Source organism: Ranitomeya imitator, chromosome 2 (assembly GCF_032444005.1).
Source record: "Ranitomeya imitator isolate aRanImi1 chromosome 2, aRanImi1.pri, whole genome shotgun sequence".
Taxonomy (NCBI): Eukaryota; Metazoa; Chordata; class Amphibia; order Anura; family Dendrobatidae; genus Ranitomeya; species Ranitomeya imitator.
Genome location: NC_091283.1, coordinates 37,649,862 through 37,670,062, shown reverse-complemented (window position 1 = coordinate 37,670,062; position 20,201 = coordinate 37,649,862). Strand labels below are relative to the sequence as shown.

General features: G+C 45.2%; 1 protein-coding gene across 1 annotated transcript; it reads right to left on the bottom strand.

The window, feature by feature from the left end:
* Positions 1-11,160: 11,160 nt before the first annotated feature.
* LOC138661659 (prostate stem cell antigen-like) lies at positions 11,161-18,110 on the bottom strand. The gene is made up of 3 exons (XM_069746496.1): positions 17,954-18,110; positions 12,950-13,054; positions 11,161-12,278 (listed from the first exon to the last, which is right to left on the bottom strand). Exons 1-3 carry the CDS (start codon positions 18,003-18,005, stop codon positions 12,079-12,081), a joined length of 357 nt encoding a protein of 118 aa, XP_069602597.1. The 5' UTR covers positions 18,006-18,110; the 3' UTR covers positions 11,161-12,078.
* Positions 18,111-20,201: the final 2,091 nt, after the last annotated feature.

Sequence of the window (20,201 nt, the reverse complement as noted above, 5' to 3'; positions counted from 1 at the left end):
CCTGTTTCCTCTACATACAGATTCCTAGCTGAACATTTGGTACATATAATTAAGTACTCCACATTAAATGTGATGTAGCTGAAAGTACCTGATGTGAGTTGGGGATTTTTATCTTGTCCGTGGTGTGACAAAGTCACTGGCAAAGTACTGAAGGAGAGCTTTGCTTCACTGAGGGTACTAGCTTCAGTGATAGAAACCTAGGAACCTGCTCCAGCACACTAAGTGCTGAAAGGGGCTAATCAGCCATGTTTAGTGCTAGGTTGATTGAACAGCTGTAGAGTGGGAGGAGTCCAAAGGATAAATACTCAGCCTTCTAGAGCATTCAGAAGATGTGGGCCTGGAGGTACAAAGCACTTGAGCTGTTTCATGTTAAGAAATGCTGAACCTTTTGTTATTTTTTCCTGAAGCCGGCGGATTCCTGTAGCTCCAAGGACTGTGTCATATGTTATGCTTTTGTTTTCCTGTTTGGCCAGGGAGTCTGAGATTGTATTTGCTAACATTGCACTGGTTTATGCAGTACTTTTAATAGTGGAAGATTTAAAGAGACAGTGTTCCTGAGTCTACCTCTATGTGCGGCCAAGTGAGCCCATCTACTGCAGTAGTCATTATAAATGGACAGGTTTTACGTTATTTCTATTTGCAGGGAAAGGTTCCTGTAGCTGTTGGAAAGGACAGGGAGTTTCTGACAATGATGCTTCCTAGATTTGGGGACTGCCTAAGAAACAGTAGTGGGAGGTCTGGAAATATTTATTTTAGTCGGGCATGTTTTCATAGTAAATGTTGCCGTTTCTGCGTAGCTCCCCTTAGCACCTCCAGATTTGGATTGCAGGTGACTATTAAAGGCACCCAGTTGCTTTCTTGTTTAGTTTTGTAATGTAGAAGATGATTCTTTGATATTCTGGTGGCTCTTGCAGTCTGGTTTTCAATTGTTCGTGGATGGTAGCCCTGGTTCAAAAAGGGTTTTCTGAGCCCACCAAGGTGTTTGTCTCTATCCATGGGGTTGGATCATATCCGATTGTATGTGATCGCTTGGCTGTAGACAATAGAGGGTTTTTTATGTGTTTTAGATGGAAACTGTCCCATTTAAGGTATGTTGAACAGTCAAGTGGCTTCTGGTATAGGGATTTCTCTATTTCATTGTTCTGTAGCTTAAGGATGGTGTCCAAAAAAATTAATTTTCAGTACAGGAGTAGTTGAGTGTTAAGCTGATGGTGAGATGAAATTGACGAAAAAAACTGTTCATGGAAGTCTTTAGCTGTGGCTCAGACTACATCTAGAGGATTAAAATATCATCAAAGTAACGGTAGTAGGCCAGAGCCCTGATGGGACATGAGGACAAGTCACTTTCAAGCTTGGCCATGAAAAGATTTCTGTACTGTGGAGCCATTTTACTTCCCATTGCTGTGCAAGTGTCCTGTAGATAAATGTTGTTATCAAATTCAAAGTAATTGTGGATGAGGATGAATTTTGTAAGTTTCACCACAGAATCATCATCAGTTCCTGAATTTTCCATGAAGACTTTGCAGGCATTTAATCCATCCCTGTGTGGGATGTTAGACTACAAAGATTCCACATCCATGGTGGCCAGGATGGTTCCTTCTGGTAGAGGACTTTTTGCTGCTAGTTTTCTCAATAGGTCAGTTGTGTCCTGAATGTAGCTGGGTGTATCCTTTACCAGGGCATTACTCATCCAGAAACTTGCTCAGTAAGGGCTCCCACACATGGTTTTAGAGAAACAGCTAAAGGTAGGAGCCTAGACATTGAGCCAGGGAGTTTGTCCCATAGAGTTGGTTGTGTAGGGTCATTCTGAATCCTCAACGGCTTTTTCCGCAGAGTTAGTCAGACTTGCATGATTCCTGAATCACCAACCTCATTTCCTTCAGTGGACCTCTCAAGTGAGGTGAGTTCAAGTTTTTAAGAACTTCGGGAGTGGTGCAGAAGTGGGCAAAGGTTTAGTCTTCCCCATAAATAAAACATTTGGTTTTGTTCTAGATTGTCCAAATGGTATAAGCAAATATCTTCATTTCATGCTAATAAAAACATAGCAAACCATCGCACTGTGTCGGTGGTATAGGGAGGCATCGCGCAGGGAGGGGGCTCCCTGCGGACTTCCCTGAGACGATTGGTACAAGGTGATGTGCTCACCTTGTACCGAGCGTCTCCTCCCTGCAGGCCCCGGATCCAAAATGGCCGCGGAGCTATTTCCGGGTCCTGCAGGGAGTACTTCCGGGTCCAGAGCAGGCTCTGGTAACTAAGCAGCAGGGCGCGCCAGATCGCTGATCTGACACAGTGCTCTGCAAACTGTCAGATCAGCGATCTGTCACTATACAGTGATGTCCCCCCTGGGACAAAGTAAAAAAAAAAATTTTTTAGATGTGTAAAAAAATAAATTAAAAAAATTCCTAAATAAAGAAAAAAATATATATATATTGTTCCCATAAATACATTTCTTTATCTAAATAAAATAAACAAACAATATAAGTACACATATTTAGTATCGCCGCGTCCGTAACGACCCGACCTATAAAACTGTTCCACTAGTTAACCCCTTCAGTGAACACCATAAAAAAAAAAACGAGGCAAAAAACAACGCTTTATTATCATACCGCCGAACAAAAAGTGGAATAACACGTGATCAAAAAGACGGATATAAATAAGCATGGTACCGCTGAAAACATCATGTTGTCCCGCAAAAAACGAGCTGCCATCAGCATCAGCGAAAAAATAAAAAAAGTTATAGTCCTCAGAATAAAGCGATGCAAAAATAATTATTTTTTCTACAAAATAGTTTTTATCGTATAAAAAGTGCCGAAACATAAAAAAAAATGATATAAATGAGGTATCGCTGTAATCGTACTGACCCGAAGAATAAAACTGCCTTATCCATTTTACCAAACGCGGAACAGTATAAACGCCCCTTCCCCCCCATCCCCCCAAAAAGAAATTCATGAATAGCTGGTTTTTGGTTATTTTGCCTCACAAAAATCGGAATAAAAAGCGATCAAAAAATGTCACGTGCCCAAAGATGTTACCAATAAAAATGTCAACTCATACCGCAAAAACAAGACCTCACATGACTCTGTGGACCCAAATATGGAAAAATTATACCTCTCAAAATGTGGTAACGCAAAAAATATTTTTTTGCAATAAAAAGCGTCTTTTAGTGTGTAATGGCTGCCAATCATAAAAATCCGCTAAAAAACCCGCTATAAAAGTAAATCAAACCCCCCTTCATCACCCCCTTAGTTAGGGAAACATAAAAAAATTAAAAAAAAATGTATTTATTTCCATTTTCCCATTAGTGTTAGGGTTAGGGTTGGGGTTAGGGTTGGGGTTAGGGTTGGGGCTAAAGTTAGAGTTAGGGTTGGGGCTAAAGTTAGGGTTGGGGCTAAAGTTAGGGTTAGGGTTCCATTTACGGTTGAGATTAGGGTTAGGGGTGTGTCAGGGTTAGGGGTGTGCTTAGGGTTATGGTTGGGATTAGGGTTAGGGGCGTGTCGGGGTTAAGGTTTCAGTTAGAATTGGGGGTTTCCACTGTTTAGGCACATCAGGGCTCTCGAAATGCGACATGGCATCCGATCTCAGTTCCAGCCAATTCTGCGTTGAAAAAGTAAAACAGTGCTCCTTCCCTTCCGAGCTCTCCCGTGCGCCCAAACAGGGGTTTACCCCAACATATAGGGTATCAGCATACTCAAATTGGACAACAACTATTGGGGTCCAATTTCTCTTGTTAACATTGGGAAAATAAAAATTGGGGGTCTAAAAAAAACATTTTTGTGGGAAAAAAATTAATTTTTATTTTCACGACTCTGCGTTATAAACTGTAGTGAAACACTTGGGGGTTCAAAGCTGTCAAAACACAGCTAGATAAGTTCCTTAGGGGGTCTACTTTCCAAAATGGTGTCACTTCTGGGGGGTTTCTACTGTTTAGATGCATCAGGGGGCTCTGCAAATGCAACGTGATGCCTGCAAACCAATCCATCTAAGTCTGCATTCCAAATGGCGCTCCTTCCCTTCCGAGCTCTGCCATGCGCCCAAAGGGTGGTTCTTCCCCACATATGGGGTATCAGCGTACTCAGGACAAATTGGACAACAACTTTTGGGGTCCAATTTCTCTCGTTACCCTTGGGAAAATAAAAATTTGGGGGGCTAAAAAAACTTTTTTGTGGGGAAAAAATAATTTTTATTTTCACGACTCTGCATTATAAACTGTAGTGAAACACTTGGGGGTTCAAAGCTGTCAAAACACAGCTAGATAAGTTCCTTAGGGGGTCTACTTTCCAAAATGGTGTCACTTCTGGGGGGTATCTACTGTTTAGGTGCCTCAGGGGCTTTGCATATGCCACGTGACGCCTGCAGACCAATCCATCTAAGTCTGCATTCCAAATGGCGCTCCATCACTTCCGAGCTCTACCATGTGCAAAAACGGTGGTTTCCCCCCACATATTGGGTATCAGCGTACTCAGGACAAATTGGATAACAACTTTTGGGGTCGAATTTCTCCTATTACCCTTGGGAAAATACAAACTGGGGGCTAAAAAATAATTTTTGTGAAAAAATTTTTTTCACTTTCACGGCTCTGCATTATAAACTCTAGTGAAACACTTGGGGATTCAAAGCTGTCAAAACACAGCTAGATAAGTTCCTTAGGGGGTCTACTTTCCAAAATGGTGTCACTTGTGGGGGGTTTCAATGTTTAGGCCCATCAGGGGCTCTCCAAACGTGACATGGTGTCCCATCTCAATTCTAGTCAATTTTGCATTGAAAAGTCAAATGGCGCTCCTTCCCTTCCGAGCTCTGCCATGCGCCCAAACAGTGGTTTACCCCCACATGTGGGGTATCGGCGTACTCAGAACAAATGGCACAACAACTTTTGGGGTCCAATTTCTTCTCTTACCTTTGGGAAAATAAAACAAATTGGAGCTGAAATAAATTTTTTGTGAAAAAAAGTTAAACGTTAATTTTTTTTAAAACATTCCAAAAATTCCTGTAAAACACCTGAAGGGTTAATAAACTTCTTGAATGTGGTTTTGAGCACCTTTAGGGGTACAGTTTTTAGAATGGTGTAACACTTGGTTATTTTCTATAATATAGACCCCTCAAAATGACTTCAAATGAGACGTGGTCCCTAAAAAAATATTGGTGTTGTAAAAATGAGAAATTGCTGGTCAACTTTTAACCCTTATAACTCACTAACAAAAAAAAATTTTGGGTTTGAAAATTGTGCTGATGTTAAGTAGACATGTGGGAAATGTTACTTATTAATTATTTTACATTACATATCTTTGTGATTTAAGGGCATAAAAATTCAAATTTGGAAAATTGCAAAATTTTCAAAATTTTCGCTAAACTTCCGTTTTTTTATCACAAATAAACGCAAGTTATATCGAAGAAATTTTACCACTCTCATGAAGTACAATATGTCGTGAGAAAACAATGCCAGAATTGCCAAGATCCGTTGAAGCGTTCCAGAGTTATAACCTCATAAAGGGACAGTGGTCGGAATTGTAAAAATTGGCCCGGTCATTAACGTGCAAACCACCCTTGGAGCTTAAGGGGTTAACATGAAGTTTTCCTCCTTGCACCATCCGTAATGTGAAGGCTGCTGTATTCTAGTTTGGCGGATGAGCTGTGACACCCCCTTTGTTTTCCTATTAGTGATCCATAGATAAATATCTACCTGTTTTTTGGGATTTGGATGCTTAGATGCATAGCTAGAAGAGGTCGATTGCCATGTATACAGAGGAGATAAAAAGAGGAAAACTCCATAACCATTGCAAAAAGTTTTCTTTACATGCAGCGGCAGCAGACACAATGGATGTGGTTTTGCTGAGAAAGGAAAAATGTTCTCGGGACCATATGGTGAAGATCACTTGATTGACAGTTTAATTAACTGTGATGTGCTCCATGTAACAAGACATTGAAACACTGCGTAGAAAAGCACACGTTATACCAGTCGCTTGGTTTCCTACGATTGTGGTAAAGCTAATAAAACTTTTTATATGTATTTAACAAGTTCACCTTCTTCCATAATGAGGAATACACTTGAAAGCTGCGTAATTATGTGCAGTTCAATGGAAAGGGATAGGACAGGCCGGAGCGAGCCGTCCCCTCCCCCCACGGCCTAAGCGAAGGCCAGCATGACAATGGGTTGGAGAGGAGGGGGTGGGGCTGAAGGGGTTAATTACATTAGGGGGTGGGGGCTAGTGGTGGAGGGGTTAGAGAAGTGTCAGGGGGTGGGGGCAGGTCAGTTCCCGCTCACCTTCTCAAGAAGCAGCATCATGTCAGGTGTGGACGCGGCTGCAGCCTCTCGGCCTCCTGGATGGCTGGAGGCGCAGGTGGCCCACCTGCTGGATGGCGGCGCCGGTGGCAGCGGATCCTTGCCGGCGGTCCCCCCTCTTGACCGGCGAGCTCGGCGGACACGGCCCCCCGAGCGCCTATCGCCGGATCCTGGGCCAAGTGCCCCCCGCAGGCGTAAGAGCCCCTCCCGGGACCCTCCAGGCCGGGCGCCGTTAAGAGCAGCGGCGAGTAGGCCCCGGCCTGGGAGGAATCCGACAGCCAGGGGGGGCGCAGCGGCGGTTGCGAGGCCCTCACCTTATGGCACGGTGGGGGCGGAGCCTAGACGCGCCGGGCAGCGCCAGGGGCCTAGAGCAGCGGGAGGCCGCGGCGGTGTTGTTCCTGCCGTGCGGCCGGCCTCGGCGGTGCGAGCTGGGCCCAGAGGAGCGGTGGATGGAAGCGGGGCGGGCGGCCCGAGGCTGGACGGCGCTGGGTCGGCCCCTACAGCAGCGGCGGGGAGTCCCCCTGCTCCAGGGCTGTGGAGCGGACAGCCTTCTGCGGCGGCCGGGAGTGCGGCTGGCGCCGGTCAGCAGGACGTGCCCTCACCGGTCCAGGTGGCGTCTCCCCCTATCGCTTGGAGTCCGAATTCGGTGTCCCACGTGTCGGCGACGTCCCGGAGCAGCGGGTATGATGGACACCTCCAGGGCACATCGGTGGACGGGTCGGTGGCGGATTGGACAGCTCGTGGACGTCCGGATACCAGCACTCCGGCTGGAGGGACCACAGATCCCTTGCAGCCCGGTGAGTATGCGTCTGTGTCTCGTGTTTGTCTTTCTGATGCTAGTGCGCCTGTGTTTAGTGGTGGTCAGGGAGCGTTTAGCGGCGTAGCTGCGGCAGGGGTAGCAGGCGGCGGTGAAGCGGCAGGGGTGCGGGAGCTTTTGGCTAGTGTACAGCAGGGGTCCCCAACTCCAGTCCTCAAGGCCCACCAACAGGTCATGTTTTCAGGATTTCCTTTGCATTGCACAGGTGATGCAATTATTACCTGGGCAAGACTAAGGAAATCCTGAAAACATGACATGTTGGTGGGCCTTGAGGACTGGAGTTGGGGACCCCTGGTGTACAGAACCTGCTAGCTAGATTGGATCGCGACGTGGCTCCGCAGGGGTTTTTGGGTGCTTGGTCTGGTGCGCAGCGCAGTCCGGTTAGTGCAGCAGTGGTGCAGGCTGAGGTTGCGGAGCCGGTTTCGGTTTCTGTGCAGACTGAGAAGGAAAAGGAGTGCAGGGTCCACTTAGATGATAGGGCGCACGGCGAAGTATACGTGTGTTTTGAGGGCCCGTTGGGGGCGCATCTTAAGAAAGAGGTGAGGGAAAAGATAAGTAAGGATGAATAGTCCAACACAAAAGAAAAACAGTTGGGCTGCACAGCCTTACTCCTTTCGGTAGATCAACAGCGGTGAGTGATGACAGGCTGACTTCAGTGCAGGGGGTGCTCGCATGGAAAGCAGATGCAAACGTATAAATAGGAAGAGAAAATGCGGCAGCACTCACCCATCTGTGGTCCAAAACTTTATTCAATACATGAAAAGGTACAGCTTTGCAGTCCGAGGGAGTGCAGGTGGACGGGAGGTGAGCAGGTAAACGACGACGGCCGTTTCGCGCTGATCCAAGCGCTTCTATGGGTCCCGTAGAAGCGCTTGGATCAGCGCGAAACGGCCGTGGCAGTCATCCGGTGGCTTGGTTTTCGGGGAATGGCCTGGAATCGCGTGTTGCGGGAGATCCATAACAGCGTGAGATTGGATAGAGCCCCTGACGTTTTGGTCTTGCATGTGGGGGGTAACGACCTAGGGGGTCCGACCTTTTTGAGAATTGGTTAGAGACATTAAGCAGGATTGTTTGCGGTTGTGGGTTTTGTACCCGGGGTTGAGTATCGTTTGGTCGGAGATTGTGCCGCGGAAACGGCATGCGGTCTTTGGAAAAAATTGAGAAGGCCCGCATAAAGGTTAACAGGGCGGTGTCCGCCTTTGTGGTTAGGAATGGGGGCGTGGCGGTTAGACATTTTGAACTGGAGTCAGGAAAAGGGGAGTATTGGTTGGCGGACGGCGTTCATTTGAATGCTGTGGGAATGGATTTCTGGGCTCTCAGGTTGCAGGAGGGCATTGAAAGGGCCATAGCTTTTCGGTCGGGTGGGGTCTCGGGCCTTTAAGGTGTTCAAAGGCCTCTCGTTGTGGCAGCTGGGGGGAGTCCTTGGAGTTGGTGGAAATTGGTTTGGGGGGGTCCATCGGTATATGGCTCCTCTGTTTTGGATTTTAATATGTTTAGGATCTGGTGAATGGTGGTGGGGAGTTCCGGCAGGGGTGGTCGGATCTCCTATTTTATTACCGCGAACATTGAACCCTCCTGTAGGGTTTTTGGTGCTCCCGAGCCAGGGTTACAACGGCTGGGAGTAAGATATGGTTTTTAAGTTACGTTCGCAGTATGGTTAAAATCACCAGATCCTTGTGGGCTCCAAGGACTTCTCCTAGTTTTGAAATGTATGCTTTTTTACATTCATTGTTAACTGTTGTTTTGTTTAATAAACAGGCTGCTGTGGCCTACATAATTCCAAAAGAAACATCTGTCTCTGTCTTAATTGGGAAAATGGGTTCGGGTGGTCCTGTTGGGACAGAAAAAGGTAACGGATTGAAAGGGTGTGAACAGGAGGTATTTCCCTCTTTCCCATGAAGCGCTTTCGACAATACCAGGGTCAAGCAGATTCTCAACAAACTCTTGGACTTTTTACCTGGTGCGCATGTGCAAATGTGGCCCTCCTGCACGGACCCTCACAGGTTCACTCAGCTCTCCCTTTGACAGACCCCTCAACCCTATGCAGTCTTAGCTGTATTTCTCACTTAAAGGGTTGGTCCACTACTCGGACAACCCCTTCTCAATCCGTATGTTGACCCCAATAAAATAATAACACTTATACTCACTTGTATTACCCACACTTTTCTAGCTGTGTCATCACTGGCACTCCCAGGGATTGCATGACAATGTCACGCTTTCAATGCAGCCATTCAGCAGCACCTCCTTTGGACAAATCACACACATCCACAGGTAGAGCGAGCTGCTGTTCTCTCTCTCTTCCTCTGAATGTGTGTGATATGTCCGAAGGAGAGTGAAGTGGCTGCTGATTGGTTGCAGGGATTGCGTGACATAATGTCATGTAATCCCTGGGAGTTGCAGTGTCAAGACCACTGGGATGGCACCGGAGGTGAGTAGAAGTATTAGTTAGTCTGATACCTTATGAATTTAGGGATTTGGTTCCAAATTACATTATCTCATCTGTAAAAATCATTCTGGTCACTGGATGGCTCTCGTCTGCCTAACTTCCTGTGTACTGCCTTTTGACAAGTGTAATATTTCTTTAGCCTCAGAGACTTAGTAATGGATTGAAGTTGGGCGCATCTTTGTCTCTGCATTTCTGTTGTGAAACTTGATACAAATATGACAGACGTGAGCTTTCAGTTTATACAGACAAGATTTTGCAGGAGCAATTCATACAAGGAACTTATGAAATGGAAGTTCCAGCACTTATAGTGCAGGTGGAATGCTGATGAAGAAGAGCCAATTAATGAAATAGAGTGAATGGCTATTTACAGAGTATCAGAATAATGACATGTTAAACAGTTGTTTTGGTATATCAGTGCATCGATATCATGCTTTTCTACAGGTGTTCTGGAAAAGGACAGGTAAGGTTCATTAGTTAAGTGCAGCTACTTTCAACATCTTTGCCCTAGAGCTTCGTTTTGCAAGACCAACTCCTGTCATCTGAAGATTCTCCCAGATATTTCCGATGAGTTAACCCAGACTGGCATTTGGACTCTTTTCCTGGCAGGCTGCTTTGGGAGTGTCGGTCACATTGCAGTGATCCCGGCTTTTTTTGAAGTTCTTCCAAACGTCTGTTGTTGTAGGAAAGAAACTGCATTCTGTCTAATAGCTGCAATTATATAACGAAGCCTCACCCCAATTAGCTGAACGGGTCAGAACAGCAAAGTGCAAGAGTGGAACGTTAAGCTGCACGGTGCTAAATCTTACCATTCTGAATCCATTATTGTCTTTGACGAGTTTCGGAACATTTAGGGAATTTATTTCTTGCGGAAAAATTTCACTTTGGTTTAAATGTTATATTTGCAATAAAGTTGCTGGAGATCGTCCTTGAAATTCCTCCCTTCAAAATTGCTGCCCAAAAATCCGGTCTATGTTGTTGATTGATCCACACCCCAATCTCTGAGGGACACGTCAACTGAGAAACCCAACGAGGTGCGGAGCGGATTCCCGCTTTACTGCAATACCAGACACAACCATTAGATAAGAATGGCGCTGAATCTGGGAGAATTAACAGACTCTTTGGGAATTCTGGAAATGGACAACTCTCAAACTGCAAGGCAAGCAGGGCCAGCTCTTCCTAAATAGTGCTGCTCAGCATGGGGTCAGGAATTGAATTCTCCAAATATATGGGGGGTCCCAGAGGAACACTCATCTACCAGACATATTGATTTCAATATAAATGTCTCTGATTCAAGTACACCCCCTCTAATGGGTAAAACTGAAGTGTTAAGATTAGTGTACGATCGGAGTAGAACCTATCAAATATTGCCGATTTCCTCATCGGGTCAGCTTTTTCCGTATAGTTCATAGACCCCGTTCTCCCAAAATATGTCCTTTAATAGCCATGTTTCTTGGCTCACGGATGGGTGAACACAAAAATAAGGGAATTTGAGATGATCGAAACCCTCTACAACTTATTCTTCGCTTCATAGAACGCTTTTTGAGAAAAGGGAAATCCACCCTTTGAGGAGAACATCCAACGTCTGCCCCAAAAAAGACACAAAAAGTCACAAATAGAACATAGAATACAATTGTTCTTTATTTTATATTATATCATATCAAAAGGCAGGGTTTTATAAAACTGGAGTAAGAAGTGATTCTTAAAAGGAATCCTGCAGGAAAGACTCATTCATGGTGGCACGCGTAGGAGAGATGCTTGATACATTTTCCCCCTATATATGGGTTTTGTCTGGAGGATTTCCTTAATTTATACCTCCAACAATCCACTCAAAAAAAAAATAAATTTGTGACCTGTCCCTCGTCAAAGTTCAAGTTTCCAATCTAGAATTCAAAATGTAGAAATCTGCTTTTAAGTAGGGAGCAGAATGAGATGATACTTGAATTACTGCGGACCATTACTTTCTCCTTGCCGCAAAAGATACAGAAAAGGGAGAGTTAAAGATCTGTATCTCAAATAACTTGTATATTTTATCAAAAAAAGGTCAAATTAAAAGCTGGGAGTTTGAAGAAGGAATTTGCTAATTAGTAAAGTCCTGTGATTACAGCAGCATCAGCAATAATTCAGGCATCTTGGGCTCCTCACTTTTTCGGCACTGTGAGAGGGAGTATCAGCTATCATCAGACTTGTAGAGACAGTGACCAAGACCAGGCTGAACCTCCATTGTATATAGCAGATAATTTAACTTTAGGAAATTAATTATTTCATCTAAAGTATACTTCAATGATAAAAAAAAACCCAACATATTTTACAAGTATGACGAGTATTACAAGCCGACTACTCAAAGTGAGGAGAGCCATTGAAATGGGGATTGGTCTACTGAAATGGTGACAGCCAAGGGCCAAAAAGGACCAAAGTCTCCAGTACTGTGAGCGGCTAACAATTAAAATAGCAAACAAAGCCGATTATATGAGTATTCAAAAGTGACCGGGCAGATGGTGCGGACTTCAGGTCACCATCGTAGGCATTTTAGGAGTTCCCTCAGAGTCGGGCCACCCACAGTGAAATGAGGATCGAAATGGCGGTTAGGATGGATGCTGAAGGAATGGTGGCCGAATTGCAGAGATGGGAATAACAGCATGAAGGAGTTGTGGTCACTTTTACGCCTGCATACGTGGTCTCAGAGTCCTTCAAACAATTTGTGGGTGAAGAACAAGACTTCTTTTTCAAGGACAGTGAACCTGAGAAAGCACAGAGATAGGAAAGAATGAGAAAAAAGTAGCAAAAAAAACCCCACAAATTATTAGCCACAGCTATTTTTTATTTGTTTGGGTTTTTTCCCCTTTCGTTGTGATTCTGTATACAACCGCTTAGAGGCTGTTGAGATGATCAAGAACCAAATGCTGACAAATGTTTCAACAACCCATGGAGCCCAAGCCACTAGCAATGGCCTACACACTATGTACCATGTGGTTCCTGTGGGGCCCCTGATGAAGTGGGTTCAATGTTCTCTGCACATATTGGGTGAAAATCTACAGAAAAACAGCAATATTGAAGCAAAGGGTGGGAGCTGTGCCCCAAGGGCTCCATGGACTCAAAGCCTAGAAGTCATCATTTGCCAACTGCTTCTCGTCCCCACTGTCCACATTATTTTTCTTATGCCAAACGCTAGATCACATCTACCACCATTTAGGAAATTTGTGAGCAGTTAGTAAAGTTATCGCATTTCTTTCGTCGATAGAACGCTCATCTGACCTTCTGCTCCAAATAATGTCATCAATCCTGCATCCATCAAATGACATCACTTCCTGGCTCAGAGAAGGCGGAATCTCATCTAACAATCCAAACTATGGAGGTGGCCAACATTAAAAGTCAGGCATCAATTACAATTAAAGTCCAGTGTATTTATTACCTGACTTCATTGTCTCCGTCAGACATACGTCTAACAAGTCACACTTGGATTTAGAGGGAATAGCACAGGTACCGTAATCACAGGTGTAGCATTCTAAAGCATTGCCTAAAAGGGAGAAAAACACAAAGCAATTCATATCTACAAAACACTGAACACAATATTGATTTTTCTCATTCTTATCTCCACACAGCACAGTGCACACAGCAGTGTCATCTCCTCCTCACACTACTACACCATGACATGTATACACAGCACAGTGCACACAGCAGTGTTCTCTCCTCCTCACACTACTACACCATGACATGTATACACAGCAAAGTGCACACAGCAGTGTCATCTCCTCCTCACACTACACCATGACATGTATACACAGCAAAGTGCACACAGCAGTGTCATCTCCTCCTCACACTACTACACCATGACATGTATACACAGCAAAGTGCACACAGCAGTGTCATCTCCTCCTCACACTACTACACCATGACATGTATACACAGCACAGTGTACACAGCACTGTTCTCTCCTCCTCACACTACGCGATGACATGTATACACAGCACAGTGCACACAGCAGTGTCATCTCCTCCTCACACTACTACACCATGACATGTATACACAGCACAGTGCACACAGCAGTGTTCTCTCCTCCTCACACTACTTCACCATGACATGTATACACAGCAAAGTGCACACAGCAGTGTCATCTCCTCCTCACACTACACCATGACATGTATACACAGCAAAGTGCACACAGCAGTGTCATCTCCTCCTCACACTACTACACCATGACATGTATACACAGCAAAGTGCACACAGCAGTGTCATCTCCTCCTCACACTACTACACCATGACTCGTATACACAACACAGTACACACAGAAGTGTCATCTCCTCACACTACTACACCATGACATGTATACACAGCACAGTGTACACAGCACTGTTCTCTCCTCCTCACACTACGCGATGACATGTATACACAGCACAGTGCACACAGCAGTGTCATCTCCTCACACTACACGATGACATGTATACACAGCACAGTGCACACAGCAGTGTACTCTCCTCCTCACACTACTACACCATGACATGTATACACAGCACAGTGCACACAGCAGTGTACTCTCCTCCTCACACTACTACACCATGATATGTATACACAGCACAGTGCACACAGCAGTGTACTCTCCTCCTCACACTACTACACCATGACATGTATACACAGCACAGTGCACACAGCAGTATAATCTCCTCCTCACACTACTACACCATGACATGTATACACAGCACAGTGCACACAGCAGTGTCATCTCCTCACCCTACTACACCATGACATGTATACACAGTACAGAGCACAAAGCAGTGTTCTCTCCTTCTCACACTACAACACCATGACATGTATACACAGCACAGTGCACACAGCAGTGTAATCTCCTCACACTACTACACCATGACTCGTATACACAGCACAGTACACACAGCAGTGTCATCTCCTCCTCACACTACTACACCATGACATGTATACACAGCACAGTGCACACAGCAGTGTCATCTCCTCCTCACACTACGCGATGACATGTATACACAGCACAGTGCACACAGCAGTGTCATCTCCTCACACTACACGATGACATGTATACACAGCACAGTGCACACAGCAGTGTACTCTCCTCCTCACACTACTACATCATGATATGTATACACAGCACAGTGCACACAGCAGTGTCATCTCCTCCTCACCCTACTACACCATGACCTGTATACACAGCACAGTGCACACAGCAGTGTCATCTCCTCCTCACACTACACCATGTCATGTATACACAGCACAGTGCACACAGCAGTGTCATCTCCTCCTCACACTACACGATGACATGTATACACAGCACAGTGCACACAGCAGTGTACTCTCCTCCTCACATTACTACACCATGATATGTATACACAGCACAGTGCACACAGCAGTGTCATCTCCTCCTCACCCTACTACATCATGACTTGTATACACAGCACAGTGCACACAGTAGTGTCATCTCCTCACACTAGCACACCATTATATGTACATGCAGCACAGTGCACACAGGAGTGTCATCTCCTCATACTACACCATGACATGTATACAAAGCACAGTGCACACATCAGTGTCATCTCCCTCTCACACCACTACACCATGACATGTATAACAAGCACAGTGCACACAGCAGTGTCATCTCCTCATACTACTACACCATGACCTGTATACACAGCACACTGTACACAGCAGTGTCACCTTCTCCTCACACTACTACACCATGTCATGTACATACAGCATAGTGCACACAGCAGTGTCATCTCCTCCTCACACTACTACACCATGACAGGTACATGCAGCACAGTGCACACAGCAGTGTCATCTCCTCCTAACACTACTACACCATGATATGTATATACACAGCAGTGTCATCTCCTCCTCACACTACTACACCATGACAGGTACACACAGCACAGTGCACACAGCAAGCAGTGTCATCTCCCCCACACATTAATACACTATGACATGTATACACAGCACAGTGCACACAGCAGTGTCATCTCCTTACACTACTACACCATGACATGTATACACAGCACAGTGCACACGCAGTGTCATCTCCTCTTCACACTACCCCATGACATGTATACACAGCACAGTGCACACAGTAGTGTCATCTCCTCTTCACACTACCCCATGACATGTATACACAGCACAGTGCACACAGTAGTGTCATCTCCTCCTCACACTACTACACCATGATATGTATACACAGCACAGTGCACACAGCAGTGTCATCTCCTCATCACACTACTACACCATGACCTGTATACACAGCACACTGTACACAGCAGTGTCATCTCCTCACACTACTACACCATGACATGTATACATAGCACAGTGCATACAGCAGTGTCATCTCCTCCTCACACTACTACACCATGACATGCATACGCAGCACAGTGCACACAGTAGTGTCATCTCCTCCTCACACTACTACACCATGACCTGTATACACAGCACAGTGCACACAGCAGTATAATTTCCTCCTCACACTACTACACCATGACATGTATACACAGCACACTGTACACAGCAGTGTCATCTCCTCACACTACTACACCATGACATGCATACGCAGCACAGTGCACACAGTAGTGTCATCTCCTCCTCACACTACTACACCATGACCTGTATACACAGCACAGTGCACACAGCAGTGTCATCTCCTCATCACACTACTACACCATGACATGTATACACAGCACACTGTACACAGCAGTGTCATCTCCTCACACTACTACACCATGACATGCATACGCAGCACAGTGCACACAGTAGTGTCATCTCCTCCTCACACTACTACACCATGACCTGTATACACAGCACAGTGCACACAGCAGTGTCATCTCCTCATCACACTACTACACAATGACATGTATACACAGCACAGTGCACACAGCAATATAATTTCCTCCTCACACTACTACACCATGACATGTATACACAGCACACTGTACACAGCAGTGTCATCTCCTCACACTACTACACCATGACATGCATACACAGCACAGTGCACACAGCAGTATAATTTCCTCCTCACACTACTACACCATGACATGTATACACAGCACACTGTACACAGCAGTGTCATCTCCTCACACTACTACACCATGACATGCATACGCAGCACAGTGCACACAGTAGTGTCATCTCCTCCTCACACTACTACACCATGACCTGTATACACAGCACAGTGCACACAGCAGTGTCATCTCCTCATCACACTACTACACCATGACATGTATACACAACACACTGTACACAGCAGTGTCATCTCCTCACACTACTACACAATGACATGTATACACAGCACAGTGCACACAGCAGTATAATTTCCTCCTCACACTACTACACCATGACATGTATACACAGCACAGTGCACACAGTAGTGTCATCTCCTCCTCACACTACTACACCATGACATGTATACACAGCACAGTGCACACAGTAGTGTCATCTCCTCATCACACTACTACACCATGACCTGTATACACAGCACACTGTACACAGCAGTGTCATCTCCTCACACTACTACCCCATGACATGCATACGCAGCACAGTGCACACAGTAGTGTCATCTCGTCCTCACTCTACTACACCATGACATGTATACACAGCACACTGTACACAGCAGTGTCATCTCCTCACACTACTACCCCATGACATGTATACGCAGCACAGTGCACACAGTAGTGTCATCTCCTCACACTACTACACCATGACATGTATACATAGCACAGTGCACACAGTAGTGTCATCTCCTCCTCACACTACTACACCATGACATGCATACGCAGCACAGTGCACACAGTAGTGTCATCTCGTCCTCACACTACTACACCATGACATGTATACGCAGCACAGTGCACACAGCAGTGTCATCTCCTCCTCACACTACTACACCATGACATGTATACATAGCACAGTGCACACAGCAGTGTCATCTCCTCCTCACACTACTACCCCATGACATGCATACGCAGCACAGTGCACACAGTAGTGTCATCTCGTCCTCACTCTACTACACCATGACATGTATACGCAGCACAGTGCACACAAAGTCATTTCTTCTTTACATACCAATATGAATGATATGCAACACATGATATACATTAGTATAAATTATCCCGTAATTTTCTTATACCCAGACATTAGCTTCCCTATATAGTATAAGAAGTTATATAATATTGACAAATATAGAAAGCGCTATTTACTTTTTAGAAATTTTCTTATTTATTCTCCTTATACTCCACCGCACTGTCTCAGCTCAGAATCAAACATTAATACATCATAATTATAGTCAATACAAATATAGTAGGCACATGGACGGTAATCCTTCAGGACCGTAGCCCAGATTTATAGTATCAGTCAGTGCACGGTCCACCACTAAACCCCCCATAATCCCATAAATCACATATTAATTGCTATTTACCCAAATGGCATGCCAGGATAGTAAAAAAGGCGACTGCAATCCACTTGTTCATGGCTGGTTAGTCCGTGTAATCTCGGTGCTGCTGGGTCTGTGTCTCTCCTCTTCATCCTGTTCTGCTTCCTCTACTTTTATAGGAATTGTGGTTCACGAGAACAGCTCCACCCATGATATTAATGAGAGGTGACATCAGATTTCCACTTATTTCCAACACTGCAGTTTCAGAAGTTGAATTCCTTATCTTTTCCTAATCTATCCTTACCTTTATTTAATCAATTCCTTATCAATATTTGCTACTTTTCTCGGGCTGGAATCACACTTGGAAGTTTGAGTCAAAGCTAGATATGCATTCAGAAAGATCCACTGATAATTATTCTTCTCTTTTGAACCACTAGTTTTGTCTTAGAAATATTGGGTGGGGGTAATCCTGCCTCCCAAAGGGCTTGTATTAAGTTAGAAAAACAGCAATCCCGTAGGAACAGCGCCACTCTGGTCCATGGACTTTGTCTGGTATTGCAGTCCAGTCTTATTCCAGAGGCAGCAAAACTGGGACTACATATTGATCACTAGTAATTCCCTACATTTCGCCTTGCCTAATAGGTGTACAAATATGGCCGACTTCACTAGGTCGGCCAGGGATCTTTCGGAGCCAGGCCGTATGTTACAGATGACGCCTGCTGCTGAAGATGCAGGCTCGGATCCTGCACCCCACAGCAGATAAGGCAGTAACATGTTATAGTAAATATCCATTTTTTTAGGTTTTTATGCCAGAAAAGTGTCGCAAAAGCTTTAAAAGGAACAAATTTCCTGTGGAAATTTTCAAGTTTTTACGCTAGTTTGACTCTGCTCTGCCAAAATGGGTAAAGCCGCGGAGGAGTAGAGGCCGGCAAGTAAATGCCTACTCATCCAATTCATCAAAAGTGATCATGTTTTATATGGCAGAGAAGAGTAGCATGTTGGAGTTGCGCGTCACTCAGAGGATGCGTCGAATTCGTTAAGTTTTGTGCACCTTTTTATTAATTTGGCGACGTGTACTATAAGGCTGACGTAGATCGAGCGTGCGCTACCCCATCCTTAATGAATTAGCCGATGTGTTTTAACCTTTTGTTTGTTCCAGCCTGATTGAAGGAGTTGTCCACTACTTTACCTTGTTTTTACAAATGGTCACATGGTGGTCCTGAAATAAAATTAAAAAAAAAATAATATATATATATATATATATATATATATATATTACACACACACAACTATAAGACTCAGTATCCCTCACCGCTTCATCTTCCAACAAGGAGATGTCACGTTACCACTGCAGACAACCAGTGGCCATTGATTGGCTGCAGCAGTGATGTTCCATAAGGATCAGTCTCCTAGCTCTCCTTTTCAGATTAGACTACTGTGGTGATAGCGCTACCTGAGTGGGTTGGGGGACACTCGCTTGGCACGGGATTCAAGCACTCAGGCACGGTTTCTCCACATAAACTGTTTATTTATACAGCATAAACCACATAACGTAGAGTCCATTTCATTACATTCATGAACATATCACGACCACCAGTCTGTTCATGCAGCAGATAAACCTCTCTGCCGTATATTACAATTCCCTTGTCCGGGGTTACCTTCCAGTAGCTCCGCTCCTCATGCTGACTTCTTGTCCGTCCTGTCTTTGACAACACAGAAGCCATCCCAGGCTCTGCAGGTCCACGGTCTCTCCAGGTGCTTCCAGGAAGTCTCCACTCACAGGAGCTTCCAACACCGACCGTCCAAGTCCACGGTCTCTCCACGTGCTTCCAGGAAGTCTCCACTCACAGGAGCTTCCAACACCGACCATCCAGGTCCACGGTCTCTCCACGTGCTTCCAGGAAGTCTCCACTCACAGGCGCTTCCAACACAGACCTGTCCTCTTCCAGGACCTTGCACATGGACCAAACAGATCCATACACTCTGAACCATGTGACCCACACCCTGGTCACATTACATAGTTGTAACCACATAGGTGGGAGGTGTGTGTGGCTAGTTCGACCCGCCCAGCTCTTCAAACTATCCCAGTAAGCCACCCTCTATAAACTATACAAATACTTGTGAGACTACAGGTCCCAGAACAACAATGCTACAGGCTTACCGCGCAGACTTCCTCTGCGACACTTACCGGCCATTTACAATCCTGCCGGACTTTGTCTCATTACCACAGTTATACCCACAACTGCCATGCATTCTTATAGCCTCAATAAGCCTCCGTGCATATACTGAAAAG